The 12,839-nt window shown below is 31.5% G+C and overlaps 1 protein-coding gene across 1 annotated transcript; it reads left to right on the top strand.

Annotated features, from left to right (window-relative positions):
* The first annotated feature begins 9,107 nt into the window (after positions 1-9,107).
* On the top strand, positions 9,108-9,856 carry LOC117916809 (kiwellin-like). Its single transcript, XM_034832990.1, has one exon. It carries the CDS (start codon positions 9,119-9,121, stop codon positions 9,809-9,811), a length of 693 nt encoding a protein of 230 aa, XP_034688881.1. The 5' UTR covers positions 9,108-9,118; the 3' UTR covers positions 9,812-9,856.
* The last annotated feature ends 2,983 nt before the right edge of the window (positions 9,857-12,839 follow it).

Raw genomic sequence — 12,839 nt, 5'->3', positions numbered from 1 at the left:
TATCTAAAAGTAAATCATTTTGTATAAAAGGTATAAATTTATTTTATAACCAAGTGGAGCAGTTGATTGTCCAATAGAATTTATTCATCTCTCTCATGTCATTATAAAACCAAGTGGCCATTGGAAATGAAATAAGCCAACCAATTCCAAGCAGGTGGGCACCATGTAACAAATGGTGAATTGGGTGAAACTTCTTTGTCAGATTAAATGAGAGTTTATAAATGGGTCACTAACCTCAAATTTAATCCTCTAATATAGGTGAAGTCAATTACTACTAGTACTAATTTTTTTTTTTAACCAAATTCCTAGAGGTTCGTGTTTAAAACAATTATATTCCTCACTAACAAATGTAAATGTCAAATTATAACCCGTTGATATGACCAAAAAGGTTAATAGTTATAATTTTTTGAGTAGAATAAAAAATTATCAACAATTATAGTATGTTGATTAGGTCCAAACAAATTAAAGTCAAACATTTTGTTTAAACTTATTAAAATATAATATCTCCATATTTTTCTGCTATAAACGAAAGAAAATTTTCTCATATGTTTTTTTTATACAAAATAACAATTTACATAATTTCAAATGGGTAAGACATGGATCCCACAAGGGGGTGTCTGTCTATTTGTCCTTGTAATCTTATGGGACACAATAAGGATGTTGTATCTATATAAACGGTGTTTGTGATATTCCATATTTGATAGAAAAAAAAGTTTTTGATGCTCTTTTTCTTTTTTTTTTCTTTCTCTAATATGGATTAAAAAAAAAGGTTTTAAATGCTCTCTCTTTCTCTCTCTCTTTCTATATATATACACTTTTTAAAGTCACAAGAGCCCTTAGGGCTTAAAACAACTGTTAGAGCTTGGTAACCCGATTTCATTTTTTGGTCAAACCTGAAAAGTTCGCAATGCGATATATATGGTGAAAATAATAATAATGGATTTTTCCTACTTTATTTATTTTTTTCTCTCATATATATTTTTGAGATGACGTATAGGTTTTCAAAGATTTAATAGTAGCCACTTGATATTCTCCCTTTTTGTACCAATTTTTGACATAGTAGATTTTTTTTCTTATACTCTATCTGTGGTTTTTCTTGTATAGGGTTTTCCATGTAAATATGTTTGTATTCTTATTTTTTCTTGTTGTCTATTCTTGTTTCGTTTTTTCATAACAAACTAGTATCAAAGCGAGGTTTGATTAGAGAGAGGTTTGATCTTCTTGACAATGGCAATAAAGAAATACGATATTTTGCTTTTGGATCACAACACCAGATTTTTGCTATGATAGGTTAAGATGCGAGCTGTGCTCGCGCAAATGGATTTGGATGATGCACTGTTAAGGTTTGATAAGATGCCCTCGTCATTGACACAAGAGGAAAAACAATGTAAGGATCGAAATACCTTATCTCAAATTCATCTTCATATGTCAAAGCAAATTCTACAAGACGTTTTAAAAGAGAAAACCGTCGTTGCATTATGGTTAAAGTTGGAGAAATTGTGTATGATGAAAAGTCTAACTAGCAAGTTACATTTGAAACAACGATTGTATTCTCATCATATGACAAAAGATACGTCTTTGGAAGATCACTTAACCGTCTTTAAGAAAATTGTTTCTGATCTAGAGGCCATGGAGGTTAAGTACAATGAATAAGATTTAGGGTTGATTTTATTATGTTCGTTGCCCTCTTCATATGCGACTTTTAGAGATACTATATTGTATAGTCTTGACATTCTTACCTTGGAAGAAGTTTTTGATGCTTTATTTTCTAAGGAGAAGATGAAACAACTTCTAGTTGGATCTAAGGCTCAAGTAGAGGGCCTTGTTATTCAAGGGAGGACACATGAATGAAATCATGGTGGTGATATGATGGGAAAATCAAAATCCAACAATAAAGACAAAATTTGCAAGTACTGTAAGAAAAAATGCACATTAAATCTGAATGCTATAAGTTGCAAAATAAGAATAAGAAAGTTGTTACAAATCAAAAGGAAAAACAACCAGAAAAATTTGGTGAAACTAGTGTTGCATAAGATGAGTACATTGATGGAGAACTCCTAATTGTTTATGATGGCGACTCCAAATCTTGCGAGGATTGGATTATTGATTCAAGTTGCACATTTCATATGTGTCCTAATAGGGATTGGGTTTCAACATATGAAATAGTGTCCAAAGCTGTTGTGGTGATGGGAAATAATGCATCTTGTAAGATAGCTGGTATTGGAATGGTTAGAATCAAAATGCTTGATGGGGTTGTCAAGACACTTGGTGATGTGAGACACATTCTAGATCTAAAAAGGAACCTTATCTCGTTGAGTACTCTTGATTCAAAATGGTACAAGTACACTAGTGAATGTGGAGTCCTGAAGGTTAGCAAATGTGTTCTTGTTGTGATGAAAAGGCAAAAATGGTTTGCCAAATTATATGTCTTGTAGGGATGCACAATTACAAGTGATGCAGCTATTGCTACTCCTTTCTTATCAAATGGTGATATTACTAGACTTTGGCATATGCATTTTGGGCATATGAGTGAGAATGAGATAGATGACTAAATTAAGCAGAAGAGGACTTCTTAATGGTTAGAGTATTAGTAAACTAAAGTTCCGTGAGCACTGCGTTTTTGGGAAGCAGAAGAGAGTCAAATTCACAAAAGGCATTCACAACACAAAGGGAACACTCGATTATATACATTATGATCTCTAGGGACCATCTAGGGTGCCTTCTAAGGGAGGTGCTAGTTATATGTTCACTATTATTGATGATTTTTTCATAAAAGTTTGGGTGTTCTTCTTGAAGCAAAAGAGTGATGTGCTAGCTACATTCAAGGAAGGGAAGATTATGATTGAGAATCAAACAAGGAAGTAGGTAAAACATCTTCGCATTGATAATGACTTGGAGTTTTGTTCTGATGAGTTTAATGTTCTATGCAAGTCAAAAGGAATTGTGAGACATCATACAATTCGTCATACTCCATAGCAAAATGGTATGGCGAAGTGAATGAATGTAACTCTGATGGAGAAAGTATGTTGTATGCTCTTTAATGCTGGTTTACCTAAGGTTTTCTAGGTTGAAGTTGTCTCTACAACTTGTTTTCTCATTAATCACTCTCCTTCAATTGCTATTAACAAAAAAACTCCATAAGAGGTATGGTCTAGTATTCCTACTAGTTACTTTGATTTGAAGATATTTAGATGTCTGCCTATGCTCATGTTGATAATGGAAAACTGGAACCTTGATCTATAAAGTGTGTTTTCCTTGGCTATAAGTCTGGTGTTAAATGATATAAGTTATGGTGTCCAAAAACCAAGAAAGTCATAGTATGTAGAGATGTTATTTTTTATGAAACTGTCATGCTTCATGACTTATCTTCTAAAGATTCTTATGATAAAGAGCAACAGAAATCAAGCACACGGGTGGAGTTTGAGATTGGGTCAGAATCCATATTAGAGTTTACATTTCAGTTTAGTTCAAAGATAAAGAGTGGTGTTGTTGCTCCCTCACCACCACCAGCACCACCATAATATCCTATTGTAATAGACAAGTCTAGAAGAGATATTAAACCTCCACAAAGGTATGTTGAGGCTAATTTGGTTGCTTATACCTTAAATGTGGCTAAAGGTATTCATTCCAGTGCAAAACCTTCTACCTACTTAAAGGTAGTTAATTGTAATGATTCTAGGAAATGAATGATTGCCACTTCATAAGAATGACACATGGGACTTTAGTGAGACTACCTATAGGAAAAAAAAATAAAAATTGTTTGTTGCAAATGGATGTTCAAGAGGAATGAAGGAATACTAGGAGTTGAAGAAGCCGGGTATAAGACAAGACTAGTTGCAAAGGGCTACAGTCATATTCCAAGTATAGACTTCACTGATGTGTTTTCTCCACTTGTAAAGCATAGTTCGATTCAAGCTTTGCTTGGTATTATGCCTATGCATGATTTTGAGCTTGAGTAGTTGGATGTGAAGACAACATTCTTACATGGAGAACTTGAAGAGGATATCTACGTGCAGCAACCTGAGGGTTTTATAGTTTCAGAAAAGAAATACTATGTGTGTTTGCTGAAAAAATCTCTACATGGCCTAAAACAGTCACCTAGACAGTGGTATAAGAGGTTTGATTCGTTTATGACCACTCATGATTTCAAAAGAAGCAGTTATGATAGTTGTGTCTACTTTAAGAAGAGTGATGATGGGTCATTTATATATCTACTCTTATATGTTGATGACATGTTAATAGCAGCCAAGGATAAGGAAGAGATAAGAAAGGTAAAAGTCCAAATCGGTAAGGAGTTTGAGATGAAAGACGTAGGAGCCACAAAAAAAATACTCAAAATGGCGATTCTGAGAGATCAAAAGGTAGGTAAATTATACCTAAGTCAAAAAAGATACATTGAGAAAGTTCTTTACAAGTTCAATATGTAGAATGTCAAACCTATTAGTACTCCATTAGTAGCTCATTTCAAACTTTCATCTGCTTTATCTCCACAATCAGATGATGATGTTGATTATATGTCACGAGTTCCATATTCTAGTATAGTGGGATCTTTCATCTATGTTATGGTTTGCTCACATCTAGATTTATCATATGCAGTCAGTAGATATATGAAAAATCTTGTAAAAGAACATTGGAAAGCAGTTTAGTGGATTTTCAGATACTTGTGTGATTTTATTAATGTTTATTTGTATTTTGGGAAAACTAGAGATGTAGTTGTTTGGTATGTCGATTCTGATTTTGTTGGTGATCTTGATAAAAGAAGATCTCTTACAGGATATGTTTTTATTGTTGGTAGTTGTGCTATTAGTTGGAAAGCTACTTTGCAAACTATAGTTGCTTTGTCTACTACTGAGGCTGAGTACAGGGCTATTACAAAGGCTTGTAAGGAAGCTATTTGGTTAAAAGGACTATTTGGTGAACTTAGTGACAACTTGCAGATTAACATGGTTTTTTTGTGATAGTCAAAGTGCTATTTTTCTCACAAAAGATCATATGTTTCGTTAGAAGACAAAGCACATTGATGTGAGGTATTATTTTGTGCATGATATCATTGCTCGTGATGATATTGTTGTGGCCAAAGTTAGCACCCATGATATATATGGTGAAGAAAAAAAATTATGGATTTTTCCTACTTTATTTATTTATTTCTCTCTCATATATATTTTTGAGATGACATATAGGTTTTCAGGGATTTATATAGTAGCCACTTGATACTCTTCCTTTTTATACCAATTTTTGACATAGTGGATTTTTTTTCTTCTCATTTGCTCGTGGTTTTTCTCGTCTAGGGTTTTATACATAAATATGTATATGTTCTTATCTTTTCTTGTTGTCTATTCTCGTTTCATTTTTTTCATAACACGGACAATATCTACATATTTTGGAATGAGTCGTTGCAAATGTATTAGAATCGATCATCGACCTCAATGTAAGCCTTTATTTGTTTGACCTTCCAAGAAGTGTCAATTTGTTTAGTCCCGTAATCACATATAATATAACAAGAATGTTGTATCTATATAAAAGAGTGTTTGTAATATCTCACATCAGATAGAAGGGAAAGTTCCTAATGTCATATATGTATGAGCTTATCTTAATTAAGTAAACGTTTAAAGTTGTGAGGGTTTTCTTGGAATCAATGCAGATAATATCTACACGATAAGGAGTGACTCATTATACACCAAGATTAATTTCATTGACCCCTCATGAGGTTTTAATTAAATACACCTAACATTTATTGGTTTGAAATTTCATTATATGTTTTCCTTATCATTTTCATTTGATATTTTCACTTACCTACCCTCTAATTCAAAATAAGAAAAGTATTCAATGAATTTTCAAATCAATAAGAATTAGTCATATTTAGTTAAAACCTCACATTTATTGGTTTGAGATTTCATTATATGTTTTCCTTATCATTTTCATTTGATATTTTCACTTACCTACCCTCTAATTCAAAATAAGAAAAGTATTCGATGAATTTTCAAATCAATAAGAATTAATCGTATTTAGTTAAAACCTCAAAAGAGGTGACTGAAATTTTCCTCCTTTGCATCTACATATATTGCTACAATTTTAAGAGCTTTTATTATGAGATTTTTATTCTTTATTCTTCAACAATATCAAAATGTGGTTTGTCGTGGCAGTAAACGTCTTGGAAAAGCATATAGTTCTCCTTGTTCTTTGTAATTTTTTATTTTTTTTCCTCCTAACTGATTAGTGAGTTGAGTGTGTTTTCTCCTTTTCAACCTTCAGTTTTTTCATTTATTTTCAAGTAGGAGTCTCAAGTGCTACACCTACTGATCCAGCACATACAATTGTGTACTAGTTTTTATTTTTGACTTGCAAATAAATTGCAAGCTTGGGGATAACACGATCTTTATTACTGTTATAATGTCATATTGGTGTTGCCATGGCATTGGTAGAAAGCGGACTTTTCTCAATAGTATGGTAATTTAAAAAAATTATTCTTAAATTATTGTAGTAGAAGAGGTTATTACAAATATATGATAGTTTTTGTCACTTAGGAGAGAGAGTGAACAGATAAATTTTTTTTTAAACCAAAATTGTCTTTTCAAAAGACGATTTTATTTCCATTTAAAAAAAAAATTCAAAAGGGAAATCGTCTCTTCAAAAGACGAGTTCCCTTGAGGATTTTGTTTATTTATTTATTTATAATTTGGGATTTTTTTAAAAAAAAATATTAATTTTTTTTTCATGGGAACTCGTCTCTTGAGGATTTTTAAAATATATATATATATATATATATATATATATATATATATATATATATATATATTTCATGGGAACTCGCCTCGTCTCTTGAAGAGACGAATTCCCTTGAGGATTTTTTTTAAAAAAAATATTAATTTTTTTTCATGGGAACTCATCTCTTCAAGAGACGAGTTCCCTTGAGGATTTTTTTTTTTCATGGGAACTCGTCTCTTTAAGAGATGAATTCCCTAGAGGAATATTTTTTATAATTTGAGAATTTTTTTTATGCGAATTCATCTCTTCAAGAGACGAGTTCCCATAAGGGTTTTTTTTTTTTTTTTTTTTTTTTTTTTTTTTTTTTTATAATTTGGGATTTTTTAAAAATATATATATATATATATATTTTTTTTTTCATCGGAACCCATGAGGTTTTTTTTTAAAAAATATATATTTTTTTTCATGGGAACTCGTCTCCATTCCCTTTTTTTAATTAACATGAGAAGGGGTGAAGAATATTAGAGATACAATCAAATATCTGTGACTAATTCCTTTCCCCCTCCTCTTTTTTTCTCTTTTTTAGAATTTTATAAGGGACGAGTAAGAGAAAGAATAAAAGTGGATTTAACCTCAGCGAAACTCGGGTTCAGACTCGAATCAAATTAAGAATAGAGGGAAAACGTAAATGTAAATGTTGGTCTAGTGCAAGAGTATCATACAAGATCCTTAAATTAAATACTGTACTGCGATTAGAAATATAGTTATAGTTAGAAATCATTGTATTACTTATTATTTACTATTACTCTATTGATATTGATTACAACGAAATCCTTCATATCATAATTGGATTTTGAGTTAGCAACTTCTATTTTTTTTCCTTACTTTCTTCGGATCGAAAATAGAAGACTTGAATGAATAAAAAAAAACAAAGGAGGTTCATGGCCAAGAGTAAAGATGCCCGAATAAGGGTTCTTTTGGAATGTACTAGTTGTGTACGAGGCGGTGTTAATAAGGAATCAACAGGCATTTCCAGATATATTACTGAAAAAAATCGACACAATACGCCCGGTCGATTGGAATTGCAAAAATTCTGTCCCTATTGTTATAAACATACGATTCATGGGGAGATAAAAAAATAGATCGAACCGAGGTGTCACCCTTCCAAGGAACAGTAAAAATAATATAGTAAAATAATATAGTATATAATATTATATAATATATATAACATATATTTAAATAGAAATAAACCAAATCCTATTTCTGAATTCTAATTCATTTTTGATCCGAACGAAATAGGATTTTCGGGATAAGGAATAAACAAACCATGGATAAATCCAAGCGACCTTTTCTTAAATCCAAGCGATCGTCTGGAGGAATTTTTATTTTATTTATTTATAATTTGGGAATTTTTTTTTTCATGGGAACTCGTCTCTCACGTCTCTTGAGAGACGAGTTCCCTTGAGGAAATTATTTTATTTTATTTTATTTGGGATTTTTTTTTAAAAAATATTAATTTTTTTTCATGGGAACTCATCTCTTGAAGAGGCGAGTTCCCTTGAGGATTTTTTTTTTAATTTGGGATTTATATATATATTTTCATGGGAACTCGTCTCTTGAAAAGATGAGTTCCCTTGAGGAATTTTTATTTTTATTTTTATTTTATAATTTGAGATTTTTTTTTATGGGAACTCGTCTCTTCAAGAGACGAGTTCCCTTGAGGATTTTTATTTTTATTTTTTTTATTTATAATTTGGGATTTTTTTAAAAAAAAAATATTAATTTTTTTTCATGGTAATTCCCTTGAGGATTTTTTTTTTAAAATTTTTTTCATGGGAAATGTCTTTTGAAGAGACGATTTCCCATGAGTTTTTTTTTTTTTTTTTTTTTTTTATAAATAATTTATAATAAATATTAAAAAAATATTAATTTTTTTTTAATGAAAATCGTATCTTCAAGAACCGATTTCCCTTTTGAATTTTTTTTTTAAATGGAAATTAAATCGTCTTTTGAAAAGACGATTTTGATTAAAAAAAAATTTTATCTGTTCACCCTCTTTTCTAAGTGGTAAAAATTATCATATATTTATAATATCTTTTTCTACTAATAATTTAAGAATAACTTTTTTAAATTACCTTATAAAAGTCCGAAAGCTGGAAAAACTTTATGATCGTGGAAGTTGTGTCAAGGCCAACACTTTCTATGCAGCGACTTTGACAGCTGCGTTATCAATACGCTAGAAAACTGCAGATGAACTGTACACACACGCTGCCTTTAGTGGACTCAGAGTGTCGGACCCACTTGAAGGCTAAGAAGTCTAAGTAGAGGAAATAAATTAAGGAACTTCTAGCTCCTTTTCGTATTTGCCCCAACTCACAAACCATTAGGCTTTTCTCACCTTTTGCTGGCTCCAATGGCGAATATGCCACTGCTATTGTCTCTTTGCCTTATCTATACTATCTCCTTCTTTCCATTCCTTGCATTTGCCATATCCTCTTGCAATGGTCCTTGCCGAACATTTAACGACTGCGACGGTGAGCTCATATGCATCAATGGTAAGTGTAACGACGACCCTGAACTTGGGACTCACGTATGTGAAGGGGTTCCTTCCCCTCCACCTCCCTCCGGCTACTGTCATTCCTCTGGGTCCCTTCGGTGCAAGGGCCAATATTATCCTACCTACACCTGCTCCCCTCAGATCACATCCTCCACAAGTGCCATTCTTACTAACAATGATTTTAGTGAGGGTGGGGATGGCGGAGGGCCATCGGAATGTGATGGAAAATACCATAACAATTCTGACCCCATCGTGGCATTGTCGACTGGGTGGTACAATGGTGGATTCCGGTGTGGGAAGATGATCAAGATAACGGCTAACAACGGGAGGAGTGTGGTGGCCAAGGTGGTGGATGAGTGTGACTCACTGCGGGGCTGTGACGAAGAGCATTCAGATCAGCCACCATGTAAGAACAACATCGTTAATGGATCTGATGCTGTGTGGAGTGCTCTGGGGCTGGATACGAACTTAGGTGAAGTGGATGTTACCTGGAGCGAAGTAACTGATGTTCCATGTGATTCAAACAATTATATAGTTCATATTATGTAATTATTAAATTACTTAGTTCTACAAATTATATATCATGAAACCTTATTCTACAAATTGCAACTTTTTATTCTCATGAACTAAAATATTTTTCATATACCAATCGAGGATTTGAGACATTTTTCAACAATAATATGCAAGAAATAAAACTTCGCACTAGTAAAACTGCATGGTGATCAAACCCCAATAACTGGCTTGATTAAAGAGTAACGTGTCCTTCCAGGATTTTCCGACGACCATACTAAACCAGAGGGACCCGAAGACTAAGAATTTTCTGAGTCATCCATCCTATGTTCCCACTAGAGTCATTAAGAGATGCTGCGCTGACTGGTCCTCGAGTGAGATCAACTTTTCTCCACCGCCTTAGGATTTCCAAAATCACAGCCATAACGACTAGACTCTTAAGGAGACTCAATTTTTTTAGTCATTGTCCTATACTATGATTAAGAAGGTGTTAATTGGTGAATGGATTTAATGACTTAATATAAATTAATAATTTAATTTAAATCATCATATAGATTAAATTTATTCGATAAAACAATTTAATATTATAATTTGAAATTAAAAATAATTTTAAGTATTAATTCAAAATAGTTGATGGATCTAATGCTGTGTGGGATGCTTTGGGGCTGGATATCAATATTGGTCGTGTGGACGTTACTTGGTCCATGGCTTAGATATATGGTTATGACTTATGATCAGTTGGTTGATTACTTGGTTTTTGTGTGTGCGTACGTACTTTCCTCTTTGTGTTCCCCTCTCTACTTTGGTTTGTATGGCTCCGCCAAGCACTATTTGTATGTAATTTTGCAGCAATATATGCATGCGCTGAAATAAAACTGGAAGGCACTAGCCGGCCAGTGCCACCAGAACCCCATTAACTGGGGTTTGATTAATAATGAGTGATTTGCGTCACGATCGATTATTAATGCATCGCCTAACCTACATCAACTTCCAATGAGTATTTTGTATTAATTTAGCATTGAGAATGCTGATCTTGGGAAAATACATATTTTAAATTTAGAAAGTTGTAAAATCAAAAGAAACTTACAAATCAAAAGAAAGAAAAGAAAAGAAAAGAATATAGAAGGTGTTGTCTAATGATCACTTTGATGAGGTCACAGTGAGGAAATTAACAAGAAGCCAGGAAAGAGAAGCTGTAGAAAAATTGTCACATACCAATAACAAATATCATCCTGGCACCCAAATATAAAGGCCCCATTGAGTTATTGATGGGTACATGTGTCACTTTTTCAAATTCTTAGTCTTGATCAGTGGTCATATGAAGTTTTTCTATTATAATCTATCATAATACAAATCTAACTAGTAAAACCCTAAATGTCTTATACCTAAACTATTTATTTATTAACTAATTCATAATGAAACAAAATAATAAAAGTTAGAATACGAATCAACTTTGAGATATAAAACTTAAATTGATTTTGTTAGAGCATGCATTTTGATTAATTAAATTTTATTCCTTTGTTGAGCTTAAAGTCTAAACCCAAAGTTGGGTTGTGCAACATTCAAGTATTTTGTTAAACCTAAACTAATTAAATTCTATACCTTTGTTTTGCTTAAAGGTCTATGTTCAAAGTTGGGTTGTAGAAACCTCAATCTTAATTAGTTGAATTAAAAATAAGTAATTATTTTATAATTTAAATACATTTATTTTTAAAAAAATCTTTATTCATATTTATTTAAATTAGATTTTATTATCTTTAATAAATAATTAATCTTTTTAATCTAAAAATAATTAAACACAAGTTAATCCATGATAATCCAAAATAATACAAAGTCATGATAACCTTATATCCCTATTGTATTTCTTAGTCATTGTCTATTTGAATAACTCAATAAAGCAACAAGTACCTATTAGTTGTAAGTTCAAATTCTTGATTTGAATTAATTTCTTGTGTTTATCATAATATAACTAGCAAAAAATGTTTGCAATTACATTTACAAATTCTATAGAACGAAAATAATATATCTAATTTTCCCATTTATTTTTCTCTCTATAGATTCTATATATATTTAAAATCAAATATTATTTTTAATTTAAAGTTTTATCAGATACATATTTTTATATTAGATTAATCCTTTCATTAATATATTAATTATAAATATATTTAAACTTTTTATTACACTATTTTAAAATTAAAATTACAATAAAGAAAATGAAAATATATGAATAAATGCACTTTTATTATTTTTATTTGATTAAAAAATAGACACCAAATGAATCAAATTTTATCAGTGTTTATTTTTCAAAACTTATTTAAAAAAATCAAGTATAATAAAATTAGTTTATTTTTTTAAAAGAAAAGTAAATTTTAAAAAATACATAAACCACACCTAATTACTAATGCTACGATCAAAAGCAATTACTTGGAAGAGCTGTACACAATTGAATATATAGAAGGTTACAAAGTCCTAATTAGAGAAACAATGATTTTCATTAAAGGAAAAAAAATTATTTTTCAAATTATTTCTCAGGTGACAGATACGCAAGCAAAACATTGATATTCCATAATAATAAAAACTATTTATTTATAATGTTTCTTTTTCACATTATTTTTCGGAGTAACTGAAAATTAAATATTTTTACGTGTCCATGGTGCATATTCGTGGGACTCATTAGTCACAATGAAGACGTAGTCCTGTGGATGAGAGCAAAGCAAAAGTAGGAGGTGACCATCCTCATTTTATAATTCAGAAATAAATCTATTAAATGTCTCACATCAAATTATCACACGCCACGTAAGAATAGGATAAGAAAGAACCCAAAAGATTTCAAATTTTGCGACGAGTCGAGTGTGAGGGAATATCGTCATAAAAGAGAAGCCACCGCCTGAGAGAAGGGCCCACCGGCCTACCGGCACCGAAATTACGTTGTGGACCAAAAGACTTGAAGTGAAGCCATCTAGGGGGGACGCATTCATTGCAAAGGAAACTCTTAAAAAGAAAAAAAGGAAAAAAAACGTGTGGCTACTTAATTTCTTGATAAGGTGGAGCCGCATGAGGGCATGAG

The sequence above is a fragment of the Vitis riparia genome, chromosome 6 (genome assembly GCF_004353265.1).
Source record: "Vitis riparia cultivar Riparia Gloire de Montpellier isolate 1030 chromosome 6, EGFV_Vit.rip_1.0, whole genome shotgun sequence".
Lineage (NCBI taxonomy): Eukaryota > Viridiplantae > Streptophyta > Magnoliopsida > Vitales > Vitaceae > Vitis > Vitis riparia.
The sequence above is the reverse complement of the archived record's forward strand: the minus strand, read 5'-3'. Positions and strand labels throughout refer to the sequence as shown.

Excerpts from the sequence above, each read along its gene's own strand:
- LOC117916809 (XM_034832990.1), top strand. The coding sequence starts at position 9,119 with ATGGCGAATATGCCACTGCTATTGTCTCTTTGCCTTATCTATACTATC.